Genomic DNA, 21,497 nt, shown 5'->3' with positions numbered 1-21,497 from the left:
CTGACCTTACCCATTAACCTCTCCAACTCTCCACCCTTCCCAGCTGCCTTCCTCTCTCTCTCCCCTTCCTCACTGTCTCCATGCTCTGCGTGAGTGGCACCTTCCCTGGCCCCAACCCAGCCCTCACCTCCAGCTGCACTTGGGGTGTCGTATGGTGCAGAGCACCAAGGGTTCTGCACACAGCTGAAAAAATCCCCAAGAAAAACAAAAACAAAAGCCCACAAACCCACTGATCCACAGGCCCACGCCCTGTGCATCTGGGCCGGCTGTTTGCTTAGGTTTGGGATGAACTGGAGATCTGACTGATGTGTGTCTGCCGTCCCACCCATCCCACCGCTGGAATGGCCAGGCCTCTCAGAAACCACAGGTCCCTGCAGGGCCCTGGCCCCTCCTCCCAGCCGGCTTATGCGCCTCTCATGTTTCAGGGAGTCCGAGGCATGGATGGTCCCCACGGCCCCAAAGGGAGCTTGGTGAGTGCTGAGCAAGTAGACCCACCCCGACCCTTGCCCATGAGGTCCCTGTCTGGGTCCTGTTCACCACTGTTTTGACCCCTGCCTGCTTCCTGCTCCTGCCCTCCTGGCTGTCCCTGCAGGGACTTGGCTTTCTGCCCTAAGTTTGTTCTGTCACCACTCCTGACCCCGGCCTGGTTGCCTATTTCTAGGGACCCCAGGGAGAGCCAGGACCTCCTGGACAACAGGGCACTCCTGGGACCCAGGTGAGTGGTCCTGTCCATCCCCCCCAATTCTAGCAACTTCCCTTGGGCTTCCACATGGGCCAGACTCCAGATGCGGACAGGAAATTAAGGGCCTCAGACCTTTATTGCCTGTGTTCTGAATGGGGAGGCTGGCTGGAGGAGAGAATGGCCCACCTCTGCGAGCCCCCCTGTGACTTCCTCTCCCTGTGCGTAGGGTCTCCCTGGGCCCCAGGGTGCCATCGGCCCTCATGGAGAGAAGGTAAATAACTAAGTGATTTGGGGGACAGGGGGTTCTGAGGGGGTGGTAGAGGGAGGGACCTGTGTCTCCTGGGACTTTAGCTGTGTTCAGACCTAACCCCTCTAGTGATCTCTAGTGATGCTGAGTCTCCTCTTCTTGCAGGGTCCTCGAGGGAAACCAGGGCTCCCTGGCATGCCTGGCTCAGACGGACCCCCGGTGAGTGGGCCCCCACCTCTTAACCCAAATTCCCCTAGGCCCTCCACCCCAGTGCATGGCCTCCAAGCTTCTTCAGTGACCATCCATAGTGTGTCCCTTGCCCTGGAAGGTCACTGGTGGTGCCTGCCAATGGTTAGTCGGCTTCATTAGGTCATAGGGACAATTGGGGATGGAAGAAGCAATAGGGAGGGGTGCAGGGAAGGTGACAGGGGCTAGTGGTCACATTCTCTCTCCTCTACCCCCAGGGTCATCCTGGGAAGGAAGGTCCTCCTGGAACCAAAGGAAACCAGGTGAGATCTTCTGTGCCTCATTTCATCCCCTGAACGAGTCTCCACCCAGACTCTGGGGCCTCAAAGTCCTTGGGATTCCCTTGTCTCATCATCCACAGTATTGCCAGCTCCCATGCCCTGAAACCCTGTCCAGACTCTAATGTTGTTACTTGCTTCCTTTTCTCCTACCTCCTGAGGCCCCCACGGTGAGGCCTGGGCCCCTTTCTCAATACCTCTTTTCTTCCAGGGTCCATCTGGACCTCAGGGTCCTCTAGGATACCCAGGACCTCGAGGTGTCAAGGTAACCGACCACCAGGCTGGGAGATAAAGGATCGCCATCAGGCGAGCGAGGTGCGGTCTGAGGGGCTCGGTCCTTCCAACCCAGCCTCTGTCCCCTGATCACCTATCTCTATCCCTCCTCTAATTCCAGGGTGTGGATGGAATTCGGGGTCTGAAGGGTCATAAAGGTGAAAAGGTGAGCACTGTGTCCCAACATCCCAGCATCTCAGTCCTGCACATTCAGCCTTTCTGTCCATCTCCTTCCCTCCAGCCTGCCCCATGCTGCCCTTCAGCTCCTGAAATCCACTCTTCCACCCACGTTCTCTGAAATCCTCCGTTTCAAGTCCCTCTAACTAAGTGGGGTCCTCTGTGAGTCATCTGTGCTGTCCTCTCACCCTATCTTTTTCAGGGCGAGGATGGCTTTCCTGGGTTCAAAGGTGACATAGGCGTGAAAGGTGACAGGGTGAGTAGAAACCCCTCACTGGTCCCCCGACTCCGTGCCCTAATGATGCTCCACTGTTTTTTCTGTGGCTGGCCCATACGTGAACTGAGCCCTGGACCCTGGTGTTACCAGCACCACGCTCTACCCATGACCCTCCACTTTGGAGACCCCAGTCACCAGCCTATTCCCTTGAGGTCCCAGACTTCCCTACTCCTGTGCTGTGCTCCCTTTACAGCCTTATCCCAGTAGGGTGACAGATCCACTGTCTGTGTCACATGGGCCCTCTCATCACAACATGCCCTGTCCCTGTCTTGCAATAGCTTCTGGGACTCCCGCCAATCCCATTCAGCCTCACTGGTGTCCGCCCCTCCTCTGGGGCCCAGACCCCTCCAGTCCCAGATACTCACTTCTTCAACCTTCTCACTCAGGGCGAGGTTGGAGTCCCTGGTTCCAGGGGAGAGGATGGTCCTGAGGGGCCGAAGGGACGCACTGGACCCACTGGAGACCCTGGGCCCCCTGGGCTCGTGGGAGAGAAGGTGACAGAGATGAGGGACCTGTGCCTGGGTCCTCTGGGGATGTGGAGGGATGTCAGCCTGGGTACTGGGGTCAGGGTGGGCATGGGGGTGACAACAGTTGAAGTCACCTAGTCAGTTAAAGATGGCCATGAGTTAGTTTTGCTCCTGTCTGTGTGTACAGTACCTCCTGGTCACTGATGGGTTGAGAGGGGACATATAAGAAGCCAAGGAAAGTCCTTGTCATGAAGAGTTTGGTGGAGATAAGGCAGAGAGACTGACTGTAGGTGTGAGGCAGAGTGAACTTGTGTCCAGACTCAGAGCAGTCGGAGTTCTGAGAAGGGAGAGTCAAAGGGGGGGTGCGACCTCCAGAGCTAACTCTTCCCAGCGCTGCCCCGTGCTAACTGCCAGGCACTGTGCTAAGTCGTCCTGTCAGTCCTGTGAGGTGGGCATGTGACAGTCCTGTTTTGCAGATGAGGTTTTGCAGAGGCACCGGGATGTTTAGATGCTTGTCAATCGCATGGACAGTGAGGGGCAGAGCCAGGGTTTGAACCAAGGCAGAGTGGCTGCAGAAGCCCTGCTCCCAGCCGCTGCTCCACAGCCACCTGGCAGGACGAGCTCTGGAGCATCAGGAGGAAGGGGGTGCACGCGGGGGAGTTGGGTGGTGCACCGCGTGAGCAGCGGGGCGGAGGCCTTCGAGAGGACTGGTCTGGTGGACCAGGAGTAGGTGCTAGGAGGCTGGAACTGCAGTGGACAGACAGGTAGCGGCTAGGTCATAGTGACCCTGAAGGACTTGATGTGGCCTCAGGCTTCAGTCTCCAGACACAGAGGAGGCAAGATCCCAGCATAGTTGGGAAAATCTACTTTCAGGAAGGAGAGGCTACAAAAGCCAGGCAACCTGTGGGCAGGAGATGAGGGGCAGGGGCAGGGTGGGGGCGCTGGTGGGGAGTGTTGCTGGATGAGGGCTGGTTCTCATCTCTGAGGGTTGGGGTCTCCAGGGATGGAATGGTATCTGTGGGCCCTCTCACTGCTAATTGCTCTCTGTCCCTCCGCAGGGCAAGCTGGGTGTTCCTGGTCTGCCTGGCTACCCGGGACGCCAGGGTCCCAAGGTGATGTGATGCCTCATTTGTGCCTCTCTTTTCCCCTTCCCTGACCCTTGATTCCAGGGAGCACAGACTAACAGAGCAGTGGGGGCCCTAGAGAGAGTTTAGCCAACTCCCATTCTACAGATGAGGCAACAGAGGCCCAGAGAGCAGTGCCCGGGTCTCCCACACTGCCGCCTCCATGGCCTCTCCTGAGCTCTCTGGCCCTTCCCAAGCTCTCCCCTTTTATGACTTCTCAATATCCCCCCTTCTCCATCTTCTCCAGGGGTCTCTGGGTTTTCCTGGTTTTCCTGGAGCCAGTGGAGAGAAGGGAGCCCGGGTAAGCTAGGGAAGGGAGAGGGTGTAGGGGAGGATATTGGGGGGTGGTTTGGAGTGGGCTCTGTGGGGCCTTGTGCCCTGGGTGATGTTCTCTCTACTTTATTCCCACCAGGGCCTGTCGGGGAAATCAGGGCCTCGGGGAGAACGGGGCCCGACGGTGAGTGCAGTGGGGAGAGAAACGGGCAGCTCAAGATCTAAAGAGATGTATTTGTTTTTTTCTGACAACTCCCCTCCTCTCTGTCTAGGGTCCACGGGGTCAGCGGGGACCCCGAGGTGCCACTGGGAAGTCTGGAGCAAAGGTTAGTGGTCTCTGCAGAGCTCCCTCTGTCCTCTGCTCGTCAAGCCCCAGCTCCTCTGCACCCCTCTACCTCGGGGATAGCTGGAAAGCTGCTCCTCCCACTCTCTGACTCTGTTTCCCCTCATCCCCTACAGGGAACATCGGGTGGTGATGGCCCCCACGGGCCCCCTGGAGAGAGGGTGAGTGTGGCTTGAGTCTCCTGTTCCTGTGCTCCCCAGGGAGCCTGAGTGGAGCCAGTCCCCTCCTCACCCCTGCCTGGCACCTGTCCCCATTCTCCTGACTCAACCCAGCTCTGTCTCTAGGGTCTCCCTGGACCTCAGGGCCCCAATGGATTTCCTGGCCCCAAGGGACCCCCGGTAAGTAAATTGACTCCTGACCTCTGACCTACCTTGGTTCTCAGTGTCCTTCATCCCCATCCCCCTTCCCAGCCTGGAGTTTCCCTGACATCTGAACCCCTTCCAGGGCCCCCCTGGGAAGGACGGGCTGCCGGGACACCCGGGCCAGAGAGGAGAAGTGGTAAGTGATGCTTCACTCAGACCCTCAGACCCCAGAGCTGTCTGGAAGGCAGAGTGGAGCGCACCCTGGTGCTGCTCAGACCCACGGCCTGGGGCTCTGTGTGACCCTGCCCCTTCCTCCGGGAGCCTGGGCATCTGCCCCATGGTGTCTGTGCCTGCTCTGACTGCATTCTCCTCTCTTCCTCTCTCAGGGTTTCCAAGGGAAGACCGGCCCCCCTGGCCCTCCAGGAGTGGTGGGACCTCAGGTAGGTCTGTCTCCAGGAGAGAATGGACCCCAGACCCTGGAGTTAGTATCTGCTCCTCTTCTCCAAGTCACACACCCCTGTCCCTGGCTTGCCTGACCCAGGCCCCTGGCACTGGGATCAGTAGTGGAGTCTGGGATTTGAGGCAGGGGTCCTTGAACTTCAGGGCCTGTTCTCGTTTTCTTGTCTTGGAGAAGAGGCAGTTCCCCAACACGGACACAAGGTGGCGCAGTTACTCCACGCTGGAGAGGAAAAAGCCCAGCAGTGGCGGAATTTCCCAGAAGCTTTGGGGCAGGGATGAAGGGTTCTAGGAGGGATTTTGGGGCACCAGGGTGGGTTCTTTGGGCAGACAGTGGGAGGAAGGGTCTGAGAGTGAGGACTCTGTTTTTTCCTAGGGAGCAGCAGGAGAAACTGGCCCCATGGGGGAGAGAGGTCACCCAGGCCCCCCAGGGCCTCCTGGAGAGCAGGGACTGCCTGGGACACCTGGAAAAGAAGGAACAAAGGTCAGCGAGGGGCCGGGCAGAGGGGAACTTGGGGGACCAGGAGTTGGGGTGCTGAAGGGAATGGATAATTGGGGATTTGAGGGGGACATGGCAGCATGGCTGTGGCTCACCACCTCTCCTTTCCTTTTAGGGTGACCCTGGTCCTACTGGGGCCCCAGGGAAAGATGGTCCAGCTGGTCTGAGGGGCTTCCCAGGAGAGAGGGGCCTCCCAGGCACTGCTGTGAGTGTGACCCCCAAACCCGACTGCCTGTAACAGGTCACCAAGCATCCTGACACCCCTCCATGTCACTCCCCATCCATCTCTCTGAGCCTGTCTCCCCTCCCTGAGCCCCATTCCTGTGAAGTTCCACCTTCCCGTTTCACCTGTTGCCCCAAATCTCTGGTTCATAGGGTGGAGCTGGTTTGAAGGGGAATGAAGGTCCCGCTGGTCCCCCTGGCCCTGCAGTGAGTCTGGGGTCCCTGGGGTGGAGTGGGAAGGAACTGGGAAAGGGGCGGGTGAGGAGTGGCATCTGGGTAGGCAGGGGCTGTTGGGCTGGACAGCGGGAGTGGAGAGTCAGCCATAACACATCCAATTTTGGGCTCTTCTCCTGGGAGTCATGGTCAAGGGTCCTCTGGTATAGGTGGGCTCGGGTCTCCTTCCTGGGTATCTGACTCCATCTCTTCTCTCAGGGCTCCCCTGGGGAGAGAGGCACAGCAGGATCGGGGGGACCCATTGGCCCCCCAGGGCGCCCAGGCCCACAGGGTCCCCCTGGAGCTGCAGGAGAGAAAGGCCTCCCGGTGAGTGTGGGGGGCCCTGGGGAGGAATGCTGGCGAGGGGTTTGTGAGCTGAGGGGTGCTGGGCTACGGAGGGTTTCCTACGGGGATATTCGAGGGTGAGGGTCAGCTCCAGGCCATGGCTCCTCTCTTCATTTCCCACAGGGTGAGAAGGGCCCCATTGGTCCAACTGGCCGTGATGGGGTGCAGGGTCCTGTGGGGCTTCCTGGTCCTGCTGGACCCCCAGGCGTGGCTGGAGAGGATGGAGACAAGGTGAGAGGACCCGCCGGTGCTGAACAGTCTTCTCTGCAGATGAGATTGCTGATCTGGGCATGGCTCCTAAGCCTCTTTCTTGTTTTTCTCCTCACTTCACCCAACTCCTTCCTTTGATATCTCGTCTGCCTTCTCCCAGGGCGAGGTGGGAGACCCTGGACAGAAGGGCACCAAAGGGAACAAGGGCGAACATGTAAGTGTCCATGACCTTGACTTCTGACCTCCTGGGCTTTAACCATATTCTCACCTGGTCTCTCCCTGTGTTTTGGTGTGTCTGATTCTTCTTTCTCCCCCAGGGCCCTCCCGGACCCCCCGGACCCATTGGTCCTGTAGGGCAGCCTGGAGCAGCGGTGAGTGACCCGTCTGTCCCCACCTGAGGTCCTGGCAGCCTCGAGTCTGCCCTCAGTTCCCTTCTGCCCTTGGGGGTGGGGGTGGGATTAGGGGATCTGGGCCTGGTGCTTAGCTCTGTGTGGGGTTTGTGGATGGAGAACACCTGACCCATGACTCATCTCTGTGTCCTTGTCCCTGCCCCTCCCTCCCAGGGAGCAGATGGGGAGCCTGGAGCTCGGGGTCCCCAGGGACACTTTGGAGCCAAAGGTGATGAAGGAACAAGAGGATTCAATGGACCCCCAGGACCCATTGGCCTACAGGTGAGTTGGGCAGTGGGGACAGGGGCTGAGAGGCGGGGTCAGGATGGGGTTACTGTCTGCCTCAGACTCTGCCGGCAGCCTGCTGATGAGGACTGGAGAGGTGAGGTAGAGGACTAGGGACACGTGCAATCTGAGGGGAGGGAACTGTGGGGTCCCAGCTACCTAGGCTGTGCTCTGGGTGGGCTGGTCACCTGGGTCTGTGCTTTGTGTACCTGCACAGGGATTGCCAGGCCCCTCTGGGGAGAAGGGAGAAACAGGAGACGTGGGTCCTATGGTGAGTGTGACCCCTAATGGCCCCAGCCCACCTACTAGTCACCCCTTGCCCAGCCAACTCTCACCCCAACACCCTACTGCTGATCATGCTGCCTGCACGTGGTGCCCTGGCCTGGCTGCCCCTCCTCCTCTCCATGCAGGACCTCTGCACGCCCACCTCCACTGTCCACGCCTGCCCACCGTGCTCTCTCTCACTCCCCTACCCCATCTTGGGTGTATCTGTTTCCTCCAGGGACCACCTGGCCCCCCAGGACCTCGAGGCCCAGCTGGACCCAATGGAGCTGATGTGAGTCCTCTTGGCCCTTGAGATCAATGTGGCTAGTCCTCTGCCTCCCTTTCCCCAGAACATAAACTTGACTCTCATCTCAGGTGCCAAGAGAAGCCCCTGGAATGGCACCTCCTCCCCTAAGCAATGGCCCCTATTTCTGTTCTTCCTCCAGGGCCCACAAGGTCCCCCAGGAGGTGTTGGGAATCTGGGTCCCCCTGGAGAGAAGGTAACTGGAAGGGGGTGAATAGACTGGTCTTGGGGGTGGGAGATGAGGGTTGGACTTCTTCCAATTTTGGTTGTGGGGACAAAAGAGAATGAGATGTGTGGAATACCAGGATTTTTGCGGGGAGGGAGAAGGTTTTTTTTTTTTTTAAAGATGACCGGTAAGGGGATCTTAACCCTTGACTTGGTGTTATCAGCACCGCACTCTCCCGAGTGAGCCGCGGGCCGGCCCAGGGAGAAGGTTTTTGACCCCAATCTCTTCGCAGGGGGAGCCAGGAGAGTCAGGATCTCCAGGGGTCCAGGGCGAGCCAGGTGTCAAGGTGAGTGACACCTCTGAGGCCCCATCCCCAGCCCCCTTCACTCCCTCAACCCCACCCCACTTTCCTGTGACCTCCTTGAGCTGGAACTCCTCTGAAGCCCTGGAGTCTCTTCTCCCAGCCACCCCCTGCTCCTCTTTGAGGTCTGAGTGAGCCCTGCTGCCTTTTCCTTGAAGGGAAGAGGGTCAGGGGACTTCCCCTATAGGCTTGACTTTCTGTGTCCCATTATCACGGAGAGGGTTGGGGGAGGCTGAAGGTTTCCTCGAAGCAGGGGCAGCATACCTGATCTTTGAGACCCCCTTGGGATCATGGTACCCTCCACTCATTCTCTAGGGTCCACGTGGGGAGCGTGGGGAGAAAGGAGAGTCGGGGCAGCCGGGAGAGGCGGGACCACCAGGGCCTAAAGGCCCCACAGGCGACGATGGCCCCAAAGGGAACCCTGTGAGTTTGCAGTGGGGATGGGGTGACTAAGATGAGGGTCCTGTGAGTGAGAGACCTGGGAATGTGGGTGTGTATGAGTGGAAGGGTCTTGGAGTGTGGGGAGCCTGAGCCGGGGAGGGATGCCTGGGAGGGGAATGGGGTCTCCTAGGCCCTCCCTGCATGAGGCCTAGGATGCGGAGAGAAAGTGGGAGATGCCTCTAGTTGATACCCTGAAGGCATCAGACAGCATGCAGTGCATGAGGCGGGACAGGGGGCGCAGGAGACCCTTTTCCTAGGGTGGTGCCTGTAGGTGCTCCTGCAGAGAGGAAGAGTTTGGCAGGAGCTCATGGGGGTCTGTGTTGACTCTGGGTGGCTTAGGGGGCTGTGACCCTGACCCTTGTTTTCCCTCTGGATCAGGGTCCTGTTGGTTTTCCTGGTGATCCTGGCCCCCCTGGAGAAGGTGGCCCTCGGGTGAGTGTTACCCAGGGGGGGGAGGGGCGAGGAGGTGGGGCTTCTATGGAGGGCCTCTGAATGCCTGCTGGGCTTGGGTCTTGGGAAGCTGGGGGTATGGCAGGGCAGGAAGAGGGATGGCAGGATTGGCAGTTTGGGGTGTGATGGTTGGGGGCTCATTTCTGACCTTGCCTCATCCCTGCAGGGTCAGGATGGTGCTAAGGGTGACCGTGGAGAGGATGGTGAGCCAGGACAGCCTGTGAGTGACCAGTGACCCCACCACCCCCACTGAGCCTAAGTTTTCAGACCTATACCCCACTCCTAAGGGGTCCCTTGGCTGAAGACTAAACACCCACCCACCCAAATTCCTTTCTCTCTAGGGATCCCCTGGTCCCACTGGGGAGAATGGACCCCCTGGACCACTTGGAAAGCGGGTAAGTGAGGTGGATAGCTGGGACCTTGGGTGTCAGTCCTTTGGCAGGGTGGATGGGGTTGGGGCAGGGGCAGGTGGGATGGGCAGGAGATGCGTGTGTCTGGGATGTCGCTGGATGGAGTATGAGTGTGCATGAGCACGTGGGTTTATAAGTGTGCTGTGGATCTTGGGTATGTTTGTTCCTGGGTTTTGGAATGTAAGTTCTTGCCAGGGGTGGTGTTTACTGACCAATAGGAATGGACGCTGGAGAAGAGGGCCGGCAGGCTTTTCTGGAGGAGCCCTGCTGGGCCAGGGGTTAACCTTTTAGTTGCTGGGGCAGGAGATGGGCCACTAGGTGGGGTGTGGGCAGGTGGCTCTTCACCAAATGTGCAGAAGTGCTCAGTATTTTAACAACTGGTACAGCTGTGCCTGTTCTTACCGTCTGTGCGTTGGCCCTCTGCGTGTGTGCCTGTGCACGCGTGTGTGTGCGTGTGTGTGTGTGTCTACAAGGACAGGAAGGGGGAAGAGTTGAGCCTGGCTGCCCACTGCCTCTTCTCTTCCTTCCTGCCGCATCTGCAGGGTCCTGCTGGCACGCCTGGTCCGGAGGGGCGACAGGGAGAGAAGGGAGCCAAGGTGAGGGAGAGGCCACCCTGGGTGCTGGAACATTCCCTCCATCTTTTCACCCCACAGATTTCTGCCTCCAGATGCCTACCCCACGTCCACCTCTCCCATATTAAGCTCCTTTTGGGGACAGGGGTTCCCTATTCTTGTTTCTGTTCCAGGGGCTGTTAAGGTTTGGCCCCTCCTCCCTGCCTCACCCCTTCCACCGTGGGCCACACCCCCATATCCCCCGCCTCTGCCCTTTAGGACACATTCCTTGTGTGTGTTTCAGGGGGATCCTGGTGCTGTGGGTGCCCCAGGGAAGACAGGCCCCGTGGGTCCTGCAGGCCCAGCAGGAAAGCCTGGCCCTGATGGTCTGAGGGGGCTCCCGGGCTCAGTGGTGAGTGGTGGCGTGGAAGGGTGTGGCTGGGGTACAAGGATGAAGCGTCAGGGGAGGGTGCGGTGTGGAGACCTCCTCCTGACCTCTGCGGGTACCTTGAATCTGCAGGGTCAGCAAGGCCGTCCTGGGGCTACGGGCCAGGCTGGGCCTCCAGGTCCTGTGGTGAGTGACTGGGACTGGGCTGGGGGGAGAGGGTGGGGCGCCCTGGAGCGGTGGGCTTCACTGAAGCCCTGAAGGAAGTGGGAGATGTGGAGGGGAACTTGGACCCACCTCTTCCAGGAGAGAGTAACTTCCTGTCTCCCCATAGGGACCCCCAGGGCTTCCTGGCCTCCGGGGTGATGCTGGAGCCAAGGGAGAGAAGGTAAGTGACAAGCAGACATGCATCAGGTGTTTCTCCCTTCACCCTCACCCTGGAGCCTGAAGGGACCTGGGTGCCCACCACCCTGCCCCAGGCCCCCAGAACCCAGTCCTGGGGCCTTTACCCAGGGAGGCTGTTTACAGCTGCTGCTCCTTCTCCAGACCCTGTGCCCATGTCCCTCTCTGGCTCTTCTTGGCCCCTCTCCCCATCCATGTGACTCCCCCTACATCCTCCTGACCACCCGTCTCCTTCTCTAGGGTCACCCAGGTCTCATTGGGCTGATCGGGCCCCCTGGGGAGCAGGGAGAGAAGGGTGATCGGGGACTTCCTGGCCCTCAGGGCTCCCCTGGACAGAAGGGAGAGATGGTGAGTAGAGGACATGGTCCTGCAAGGTGTAGGGGGCCGAGGGGGGGATTCATGTTGGGGTTGGAGTCTCATCTGTGGGGTGAGGGAACAGTGCTTTGGAGGGGTGGGCAGGAGGACCCAATTGAACCAGCTCCTCCCTTTTCAAGGGTATCCCAGGAGCATCTGGCCCCATTGGTCCTGGAGGGCCCCCCGGCCTTCCTGTGAGTACCCCATCTGTTTTTCCGCCAAATCCCCTAAACCCCCCTGTTCCACCCCCTGGTGACCTCCCAGTGACTTCCCTGGCAACCCCAGCCTAGCAAACATCGTCCCCAGTGCCCACCGTGTACCCTCACACTCCCAGTGTTTGCTCCCTGATACTTCCAAGGCCTTCCTAATGTCCCCATCTTCCCTCATGCCTGCCCTGTTGTAGTAATCCGAGGGTCCTGTGGACCCCTGGCCTTGCCTCTCCATCCCTCCGAGTCCCGTCCTTCCCCTGCAGTGACCATCTCTTTCTTCTCCCTCATTTCACAGGGACCTGCTGGCCCCAAAGGAGCCAAAGGAGCCACAGTGAGTGTCTCCATCAGCTCTGACCTTTGCTCCCCACCAGCTGGACTTGACACTGACTCCCCAGGGAAACATACTCTCCCCAGCAGAGCCCCTCATTCCCAGGGGGAGACTGATTTGACCCTTCTGTGACCTTGATCCCATGCTCAGCTCCTTGACCCCTCCATGACCTCATTTACTCCTTTGGCAGGGCCCCGCTGGACCCAAGGGAGAGAAGGGCATTCAGGGCCCTCCAGGACACCCAGTGAGTTGCGAATCTGCTTCTCTGACTCTCCCTCTCTGGTCTGTGTCTTTGCTTCACCCTCATACCGACCTGGTCTCACTCTCTCCATCTGTCTCTCCACCTAGGGCCCCCCGGGCGAGGTGATCCAGCCATTGCCCATCCAGATGCCCAAGAAGACTCGGCGCTCAGTGGATGGAAGTCGCCTGGTGCAGGAAGATGAGGCCATGATGACTGGGGGGGCCCCGGGGAGTCCTGGGGGGCTGGAGGAGATCTTTGGCTCACTTGACTCCCTGCGGGAGGAGATTGAGCAGATGAGGCGGCCAACGGGGACCCAGGACAGCCCTGCTCGCACCTGCCAGGACCTGAAGCTATGCCACCCAGAGCTGCCCGATGGTTAGTGCCAGGCTCAGGGACAGAAAAGTATTACCAACAGCATGGGCACGGAGCAAGCAGAGTGGATGTTGAGGGAGTCTTGGAGAAGGTGTTGGGTTGGGGGTGAGGGTTGAGGGGCTTGGAACGGTGGCTATTTACCCACTAGGTCAAAAGTATTTCAATAGTTCAGCAACTGTTACGGTCCTACCAGTGCATGCCAGCTCATTCCTATCAGCCCAGTGCCTACAGGAACAGATAAACACACACGCTCTTGCATTTACACGGATGAATATGTACGAGCACCTGGACCACACATGCTCCCCAGTGTGAGGACGTGCATACTCACACCTCCTCCAGTTGGAGGAGCCTGGGTTACTGTTGGGGCAGGGGTGTCAGAGATCCCATGCAGGGCAGGGCATAAGGGGATGAGGGAAACCGAAGTAGGGTGGGAGGTATTATGGAGCCCTGGGTTGGAGAAGGAAGGACTGGGAGACTGACAGCATTGTGGGGAGGGCTGGAGCAGGGGAGAGAAGAGGGGCAGAGAGCGCCTTGGAGCCTGGTCCCTTGGTGGCTCTGACCTCCCCTGTCCCTCACCAACAGGAGAGTACTGGGTCGACCCCAACCAGGGCTGTGCTCGGGATGCCTTCCGGGTTTTCTGTAACTTTACGGCAGGAGGGGAAACGTGTGTGACGCCCAGGGATGATGTCACACAGGTGAGAGCTGGCCTCTGACTGCCCCTTAGTGTGTCCCCCCTCAGAGCCTTGTGGTTTCTGGCTTTGTGTGACAAGTTCCCTGGCCACTGCCACCACAGAGCCTGCTGAGCCTTCTCCACTCCTTGCCTCCCTCCTCCTTTCCTTCTTACCCATCCTCTGCTGCTCACTTTGCCTCTTGTCTTCCTTCACCCCCAGTCCCCTGGCTCCCACCCTGGCTCCTCCCCCCCATTCCTTGCTCAGGACCCTGCCCTGGTCCTGTAGATGCTCATCAGGCATCCGCCTCCCTGCCACCAACCCTCTGTCTCCTTGCAGTTCTCTTACGTGGACTCGGAGGGCTCCCCGGTAGGGGTGGTGCAGCTCACTTTCCTGCGGCTGCTGAGCGTCGCAGCCCACCAGGACGTCTCCTACCCATGCTCCGGAGCAGCCCGCGATGGTCCCCTCAGACTCCGGGGGGCCAATGAGGATGAGCTGAGCCCAGAGACCAGCCCCTATGTTAAAGAATTCAGAGACGGTTGTCAGGTGGGAGCCAGGAAGAACTGGGTGGGAGGCGGATCCCAGACACAGACGGCAGGAAGGAGGTGGGAAGAGCTGTGGGCAGGGCACCCAGGACAGCAGGGAGGAGTCCAGCTTCCTGGTGTCAGATGTGCCTGAGGGAGCTCAAGAGGGTTGAGGAGGGTGGGAAAGATGGAAGCCAAACTTATGCAAGCCGTCTGCGTGGGGCTCACGTGGGTACACTCATGGACACACAGGTGCCCAGCAGAGGCACACACACTCATGGAGTCACACAGACATCCCATGTCTATGCATCCTGAGTCACCAGATGGGGTCAAGGTGCTCAGAGGATGGGTCCTGGCCTGAGATTGGGGGACCTATGGCGGGGGAGCTTCCTCCACGCTCACTTCTCCCTCTCACCTGTCTCCCCCTTCAAGGCACAGCAAGGCCGGACGGTGCTGGAGGTGCGAACGCCTGTGCTGGAGCAGCTGCCAGTGCTGGACGCCTCCTTCTCAGACCTGGGGACCCCCCCGAGGCGGGGAGGGGTGCTGCTGGGGCCTGTGTGCTTCATGGGTTAGGACCTTCTCTGTCTGACCCTATCTGTTGGAATTCCCACCTGGAATCCCTCAGCGTCAGCTCCGTGCCACCTCTCAAAAGGGCTCCACACCATCTAGGGGGTCTTGACCATGCACTGAGAACACCAAGTCAGGCAGTCCAGGAGAGGGGTGAAGTGGGTGCCAGCACACCCCAGGGGAGGGGTGGCATCTGGGGCTCTTGGCCCGCCCACCTGGAGTCTGTCATCCATTAGAGAGCTGAGACCCTTATTTAAAAATCACCTCCCAATCACCCCAAACATGTGGAAGAGAAGAGAAAGGACACTGTGTATTTTGTATTTAAAAGTAATTATATTAATTATTTAAAGAGTGGAAAACAAAGTAACATAAAAGATAAAGAGAGAAATGCCAACAAAAATGAGCAGATGTTGGAGCCGGGGCTCTGCAGGGGTGGGCCCAGCACCCCCGTCCTTGCCTCAGGGTTTTTCTCAGTGACTGTGTGTGGGGGGCTTTCCAGGCTGAAGCCCACCTCCCTCACACCCCACCTGTAGCTCCCACTGTGGACTTTGGAATATATGGTCTCTTTTTTCTCAGGGCTCTGACTCTCTCCCCAGGGTGGGGCTCTCTCATCTCCACCTACTGGGTGGTGGCTCCCTGACCCACATACCTGCTGTTGTCTTTCACTTGGACTGGGTCTGGCAGGAACTGCCTGTGCTTGAGGACCAGGCCACTCCCCCAGGGAAGAAATGGAGTAGTGAGGGGTGTGTGCAGGACCTGTATTCAGCAGATTGTTGAAATGCTGAATTCTTCCATAGTGGCTGGTAAATTGCCAGGCCCTGAGTCTCCTGAGTGTCTCACTGCCATCCTGGCTGCCCCAGTCCTTCCCCTGGGCGCCCCTCGCCTTCCCTGATCCTGCAGGAAAGAGTTAATTAAAAGGTTACTGTCTGGCATATGGATGGAGGGAACTCCCAGGGCCCTGTCTAGCCCTATGCCCAGCGTCCATTCTGACCGATGGTTAAATAATGTGATTGTCTCCTCTGGGGCGTATGTGTTGGTGCTTGTGTTGTTATTTCAGGCTTCCCCAGCCTCCCTCCAGCGCTCCTTCTTCCCAGCTAAGCTGTTACCAGAAATGGTTGGCTTAATCCAGCCACTTGTGGCTTAATGGTTGGCTTAATCCTACTCCTTGGAGGGCCTTTCCAGCTGGGATGTCAGGCCCCTCACTTTATAAAGCCTGGGTGACGTGTACAGAATCACAAATGGATGCCCAGTGACATCACATGGGGGCTCAGAGTCCCTCTGGCCCAGGGTCTGACACCCTGCCAGATGGTTTCTGGGCGTGGGTGTGTCTGCCCTTCCCGATTCCACCTCAAATACAGCCTGTCCCTATCTTTAGGGATTTCAGGGCTGGAAGGAGCCTTAGATGGCCCAGTCTAAACACGCACTTTGCAAATGGGGAGACTGAGGCCCACTTCCAAGACAATGTTTGCTGCACCTGTACCGCGGGTCACCTTATCCCTCCCCCTCAGGCTTGCCATGGCCGGTCATAAAAAGCTAGGGCTGCGGCCAGGCTCCACACTCGCGTGGATTTGCCTCCACAGCCTTCGAGGCTTTGTGTCCTCCTTGTCCCCACCCTGCTGTGGACGGCCCCCACTTCCTTCCCCAGCTGCCCCTCCCGGGCCTTGCTCAGCAGCTCCGGCCGCTCCGGTCAGGTGTCCAGGTGGGCCCCGCTGTGGAGGGTTGGCCGCGCGGCGACATCCTCACTGTCCTTCCCTCCTCCCCTGGGGCTTCCGTCCTGGCTCCCGCCCGTCCTGGTGGGAGATTGAAACTATTCCAGGGTCTCATCCCAACTGGGTCGCCCCTTCCTCGCCGGACGCCGGGCTGCGGAGACGAGGCGGGGGACGAGCGTACGCGCGCGTGTGTCCGGGTTTCGGGTCCGCGACCCCCGGGGGCGGCCTTGCACAGAGCCCCGCCCTGACTGTCCCCGTCCCCAGGGACCAAACGCTAGGGCATTGGCGCAACTCATCCTCGGTCCCAGGAAGCCCCTCTGCGGGCGTCTAGAAGCGCCGCTGCGCTCCCGGGTGGCCGGGAAACCGCCCGCAGGTGACAGCCCCTCCGCGCGGGCGCCGCCGGCTCCGCGCGTCTCTCCGCCTCTGCTGCCCCCTGCTGCCCGCGCGGGGACCTCGGCCCGCCACAGGGCACGCGGAACAATCCCGGTCCCTCAGACGCCCCTAAACCTCTGTCCCGCGTTTGTCACCCACTGAACCCTCGCTCCCACTTCCCCCAACTCGGAAGGAGGCCGAATGGAGGAGGAAGCCCCCGATCCCGCATATCTGGTGTCAGGCCGTGGAGGGGGTTTCTGGGATCACCCCCGCGCTCCACGCAGTCCCTCCCGAGGGCTTCAGACACCTTCCTTCCCTCCCTCCCTCCCAGGCCTCAGAGCAAGAGAAGATCAGATTTAAATAGACGTCCCCCCTCCCTGCCCGCACCCACTTCCAGACGAGCCGGCCAGAGCTGAGGTGTCTCTGGTGCTCTCTCTGCAGTCGGAGCCAAACCCACAGAGGTCGCCCCCGGAGCACAAATGGCAGTGTCGCCAAAGGTCACTTTTGGTCAGATGATCTGAACTCAGAGGGCTTTTTTCCCCATGGAAACAATGCCCTACAGTCACTCAAATAACATTTATATAGGGCGGTTAGGTCCCCAGGCCAATCCAGAAAAGCCTATTTAGTGTGCCAAGGAACCCCATGTAACAACTTTGTGAGCGATTCTGTGCTAAGTTGCAGCGGATGACAGCCTTCTCTTGGGAGCTGACTTCTCCCTCCTGCAGGCTGGGGCCTGGCTCTAAGGGCGGGGCTTCAGAGGTGGGGGTTTTGGGGTGTGGCTGGGTGTGGGTAGTGCAGGTCCCCTGGCATCTGGGCGTGTGGGTGCTGGCAGTGGCTCCAATGGCTTGTGGGCAAAGGAGTCTTCTAGATGGGTTGGGAGGATGTAAAGGAGAGGCAGAGGCTTTGGGGAACTACTTTGGGTTTGACTGGGGCAGAACATAAACTCTTGTTGGAGGTGCTGGGGTTCTGAAACGTTTTGACTGCCTCTCAAAGGAATTTAACTTGAACCCCAAAAGTAAGAGAGAGTCCTTGATGGTGTTTGAAAAGGCGAGTGATATGATGGAATTGTGCGCTGGTGAGAATTAGGGTGTGGATTGGATTAGGGTGTGGAGGGGCTGGACATACAGGCACACAGACAGCAGGCCTGGGGAGTGGAGAGAGGAAGGCTCCAAATGGGGAGGGCAGTGAGATTACAGAGTGAAGACTGTGAGGATGGGTCCTCCGGCCTGTGACAACCTTGGAGCTGCTTCTCAGCTTTAGGCTGATATTTTTGGCATTTGTGATTTGTAGTCCAAAAAATAACTTGTAGAATGAAGGAAAAAAAAAAAAAAAAACCCCATATGATCATTTCAATAGAGGCAGAAAAAGCATTTGATAAAATCCAACACTCTTCATGATAAAAATACTCAACAAATTAGGTATAGAAGGAACATACGTCAATACAGTAAAGGCCATATGCAACAAACCCACAGCTAACACTATACTGAATGAACAAAAATTGGAAGCTTTTCCTCTAAGATCTGGAACAAGACGAGGATGCTCACTTTCCCCACTCTTACTCAACATAGTACTGGAAGTTCTAGTCAGTATAATAAGGTAAGAGAAAGCAATAAAGGACATCTAAATCTGAAAGGAGGAAGTCAAGTTGTCCCTATTTGCAGATGACATGATCACATGTACATAGAAAGCCCTAAAGACGCTACCAAAAAAATTACTAGAATTAATAAACGAATTCACTATAGTGACATGATACAAAATTGACACACAATAATCAATAGACTTCTATACGCCAATAACAAAAGAGTCAAAGAAGAAATCAAGAAAGTAATCCCAATCACGATAGCTACCAAAAAAATGAAATAGCTAGAAGTAAATTTAACAGAGGATGTGAAAGAACTCTACAATGAAAACTATAAAACATTGGTGAAAAAAATTGAAGTGGACACAAATAAATGGATTGGAAGAATTAACACCACCAAAATGTCCATATTGCCCAAAGCAATCTACACAGTTAACACAATCTCTATCAAAATACCAATGACATTCTTCACAGTAATAGAAAAAATGATCTTAAAATTTGTATGGTGCCACAAAAGGCCCTGTATAGTTAAAGCAATTTTGAACAAAATGGACAAAGTGGAAGGCATTATACTTCCTGACTTCAAAATATACTATAAAGCTATAGTAACTAAAACAGCATGGTACTGGCACAAAAACAGACAAATAGGCCAATGGAACAGAATAGAGAACTCAGAAATAAACCCACACACTTACAGACAACTAATTTCTGACAAAGGTCCCAAGAATATACACTGGTGAAAGGACAGCTTCTTCAACAAATGGTGCTAGGAAAACTGCACATCCACATGCAGAAGATCTCACCAGACACAAAAATCAACTCAAAATGGATTAAAGACCTAAATTTAAGACTTGAAACTATGAAATGACTAGAAGAAAACACAGGGGAAATGCTACATGAAATGGGAATGGGCAGTGCTTTTTTGAGCAAGACGACGAAGGCACAGGCAATTAAAGCAAAAATACACAAATGGGACTACATCAAACTAAAAAGCTTCTTCACAGCAAGGGACACTATCAACAAAGTGAGGAGACAACCTACAGAATGGGAGAAAGTGCTCGCAAACTACACATCAGACAAGGGGCTAATACCCAGAATATATGAAAACTCAGACAACAGCAAACAATCAAATAAACCCATTAAAAAATGGGCAAAGGACCTGAACAGACATTTCTCAAAAGAAGACATACAAATGGCCAACAGACACATGAAAAAATGCTGAACATCACTAATCATCAAGGAAACGCAAATTAAAAACAGTATCATCTTTCTCTAGTTAGAATGGCCATTATCAACAAGACAGAAAATAACAAATGCTGAGGGGGATGCGGAGAAAAAGGAACTCTCTTACATTGATGGTGAGCATGTCAATTGGTACAACCATTGTGGAAAACAATATGTAGGTTCCTCAGAGATCTAAAAATAGATCTACCTTGACCAACCTACCCCACTGCTTGGTATATACCCAAAGGAAATGAAATCAATATATCAGAATGACACCTGCACTCCCATGTCCATCAAAGCACTATTCACAACAGCTAAGAGATGGAATTGACCCTAAATGTCCATCAACAGACGAATGGATAAAAAACTGTGGTACATATACATGACGGAATACTACTCAGCTATAAAAAAGGAGAAAGATATCCTATCATTTGCAGCAACATGGGTGGAACTGAAACCGTCATGTTAAGTGAGGTAAGTGAGACACAGAAAGACAAATACCACATGATATCACTCATGTGTGGAATCTAAAAAAAAAAAGTGGTTCTTACAGAAGTAGAGAGTAGAATAATGGTTACCAGAGGCTGAGAGAAGGGGGGACAAGGAGAAGTCGTGGACTAATGGGGACAAAACTACACTATCTACCTAAGTGAATCATTGTGCAGCATATGCATGTATTGACATAACACTGTACCCCACAAATATGTACAAGTAAATGTTAAAATAGGGCTGGGCTCTTAGCTCAGCTAGTTAGAGCACAACCTTACAACACCAAGGTCATGGGCTCGAATCCCCCTTCTGGCTAGCCGACACAAACAAAAAAGTTAGTATAAAAAAAGGAGAAATAAAAACAAATAAAAAAACAAAAACCAAAAAAATAAAAATAAAAAGTAGAGAAAATCCCAAAACAAAGTTGTAAAATAGTCATCACTTAGATCACTGTACTGGGGGGCACTACATCTCCCAGAAGGCCATGGCTACATTATCTCTGTTCTCTCCCTCCCTTGGCTGTGTTGCCTGCTGGGAGTTGTAGTTTAGAATGGCTGGGGCACGTGAGAGTGGAGAAGAGAAAGGGAAGCGAGTGGGTGAAAACAAGACTCTAGCTGCCTCAGGAAGAAGTTCCTGTGTAGTAGCGGGGAGTGAACCGGTTTCCTGGGGTGTAGCCCCTGTTCCCGCAAGTTTGGAGTGGCCAGCAGGGAGTGTCAGGGCCACATCCGAACTTCTTCCTTCACAGAGAGTTTATGTGCATTGGCCATGGTTACGTTTCTCAACTCAAACTCGTTGACGTGAACAGAAGTCACCCTTGGGTACTTGCAGCTGGCATTCTGTTATCTTTTTTCTCATCTTCAGGGAACATCTTCAGTTTCATGGGAACTGGAACTGCCAGCACGCTGCCATCTTAGTAGGGGAGACCTGTTTCACTAGTCCTTGAGTGAAGACCAGGGACATCTATAGGGCCACCTCCTTTAGGGCCACCCCAAATAGGCCGAACAGTAGAATGACTGCAGTTCTCAGACTCAGTGAGAGCAAGCACACCACAGGACCTTTCCTCAGTTGGCAAGAGCATGTCAGTCCATTTTGTTAACTTTGCTCTGGCCTCTGTCTCTTTCTTTTTTAATGTAAGTGGTGCATTTCACAGATACATTTATTCATGCTGCGAAGGAACGGTACATATACAAGTGTATAGTGATGTTCCATGTTCCCATCTAACCCAGCTTCCCATCTAACCTGCTGAAATTTACAGGTGGACGGACATTTCGTCTCGTGTGTACTCCAAGTAAAGCTGGTTAATGATGACCACGAGCAGGTGCAGGACTTGAACCTTTCAAAGCTTTACTTCTTTTATCAACACTCCTGATTTTATAAACAATAAAGCCCATCAACCCTATTCCTACCCAAATCTCCTGGTAAACTTGGGTATAGTAGGGCCTTATGGGGATCCAAACATTTTTAATAATGCTTTGAAGCATCTTGGTGCATTACCAATGGCTCAGGCTGCAGCAGAGCCCAACAGCCAGTGGCTCCGGCCTCTGTTTCTCTTAGTAACATCTTACTTCCAGGCCGAAGGTCTTTTGATTCCTAAGACATAGATGGATGGTTTTTCAAAGTATAATAGATAAAGGCCACATTGGACATTACGGCAGCTCATGTAAAGGTCATGCTTCAGGTCTCACCACCTCACCCATAAAAGGCTTAGACTCTACAGAGACTGAGGCCAAAGTATGTGGGTCTTAGTGATATACTCCTTACTTGTGTTCACATCTCCCCAGGGTCTGGGCCATATTGCTGGATCAGGTAGTGTGCCAGT

The 21,497-nt window shown here is 55.7% G+C and overlaps 1 protein-coding gene and 1 pseudogene across 4 annotated transcripts in view; one reads left to right on the top strand and one right to left on the bottom strand.

Annotated features, from left to right (window-relative positions):
* The window catches only part of COL11A2 (collagen, type XI, alpha 2), a 30,066-nt gene extending 14,732 nt beyond the window's left edge, over window positions 1–15,334 (top strand). For all 4 annotated transcript variants that reach the window (XM_008581816.1, XM_008581815.1, XM_008581814.1 and 1 more), the window contains 45 exons: window positions 426–470; window positions 662–715; window positions 909–953; window positions 1,095–1,148; window positions 1,394–1,438; window positions 1,665–1,718; window positions 1,848–1,892; window positions 2,106–2,159; window positions 2,567–2,674; window positions 3,706–3,759; window positions 4,019–4,072; window positions 4,184–4,228; window positions 4,317–4,370; window positions 4,504–4,548; window positions 4,672–4,725; window positions 4,832–4,885; window positions 5,076–5,129; window positions 5,522–5,629; window positions 5,760–5,849; window positions 6,020–6,073; window positions 6,299–6,406; window positions 6,548–6,655; window positions 6,795–6,848; window positions 6,952–7,005; window positions 7,198–7,305; window positions 7,526–7,579; window positions 7,811–7,864; window positions 8,019–8,072; window positions 8,335–8,388; window positions 8,719–8,826; window positions 9,223–9,276; window positions 9,461–9,514; window positions 9,636–9,689; window positions 10,247–10,300; window positions 10,560–10,667; window positions 10,776–10,829; window positions 10,975–11,028; window positions 11,283–11,390; window positions 11,537–11,590; window positions 11,901–11,936; window positions 12,124–12,177; window positions 12,282–12,549; window positions 13,129–13,241; window positions 13,554–13,760; window positions 14,171–15,334. In XM_008581816.1, the coding sequence (XP_008580038.1) occupies window positions 426–470; window positions 662–715; window positions 909–953; window positions 1,095–1,148; window positions 1,394–1,438; window positions 1,665–1,718; window positions 1,848–1,892; window positions 2,106–2,159; window positions 2,567–2,674; window positions 3,706–3,759; window positions 4,019–4,072; window positions 4,184–4,228; window positions 4,317–4,370; window positions 4,504–4,548; window positions 4,672–4,725; window positions 4,832–4,885; window positions 5,076–5,129; window positions 5,522–5,629; window positions 5,760–5,849; window positions 6,020–6,073; window positions 6,299–6,406; window positions 6,548–6,655; window positions 6,795–6,848; window positions 6,952–7,005; window positions 7,198–7,305; window positions 7,526–7,579; window positions 7,811–7,864; window positions 8,019–8,072; window positions 8,335–8,388; window positions 8,719–8,826; window positions 9,223–9,276; window positions 9,461–9,514; window positions 9,636–9,689; window positions 10,247–10,300; window positions 10,560–10,667; window positions 10,776–10,829; window positions 10,975–11,028; window positions 11,283–11,390; window positions 11,537–11,590; window positions 11,901–11,936; window positions 12,124–12,177; window positions 12,282–12,549; window positions 13,129–13,241; window positions 13,554–13,760; window positions 14,171–14,311 (3,339 nt within the window). In that variant the 3' untranslated portion in view covers window positions 14,312–15,334. The remainder of the gene's footprint in view (window positions 1–425; window positions 471–661; window positions 716–908; window positions 954–1,094; window positions 1,149–1,393; window positions 1,439–1,664; window positions 1,719–1,847; window positions 1,893–2,105; window positions 2,160–2,566; window positions 2,675–3,705; window positions 3,760–4,018; window positions 4,073–4,183; window positions 4,229–4,316; window positions 4,371–4,503; window positions 4,549–4,671; window positions 4,726–4,831; window positions 4,886–5,075; window positions 5,130–5,521; window positions 5,630–5,759; window positions 5,850–6,019; window positions 6,074–6,298; window positions 6,407–6,547; window positions 6,656–6,794; window positions 6,849–6,951; window positions 7,006–7,197; window positions 7,306–7,525; window positions 7,580–7,810; window positions 7,865–8,018; window positions 8,073–8,334; window positions 8,389–8,718; window positions 8,827–9,222; window positions 9,277–9,460; window positions 9,515–9,635; window positions 9,690–10,246; window positions 10,301–10,559; window positions 10,668–10,775; window positions 10,830–10,974; window positions 11,029–11,282; window positions 11,391–11,536; window positions 11,591–11,900; window positions 11,937–12,123; window positions 12,178–12,281; window positions 12,550–13,128; window positions 13,242–13,553; window positions 13,761–14,170) is intronic.
* Window positions 15,335–20,976: 5,642 nt separating this feature from the next.
* On the bottom strand, window positions 20,977–21,159 carry LOC103597934 (annotated as a pseudogene).
* Between the last annotated feature and the right edge of the window lie 338 nt (window positions 21,160–21,497).

Source organism: Galeopterus variegatus, unplaced genomic scaffold (genome assembly GCF_000696425.1).
Source record: "Galeopterus variegatus unplaced genomic scaffold, G_variegatus-3.0.2 Scaffold2472, whole genome shotgun sequence".
Taxonomy (NCBI): domain Eukaryota; kingdom Metazoa; phylum Chordata; class Mammalia; order Dermoptera; family Cynocephalidae; genus Galeopterus; species Galeopterus variegatus.
The sequence above is the reverse complement of the archived record's forward strand: the minus strand, read 5'-3'. Positions and strand labels throughout refer to the sequence as shown.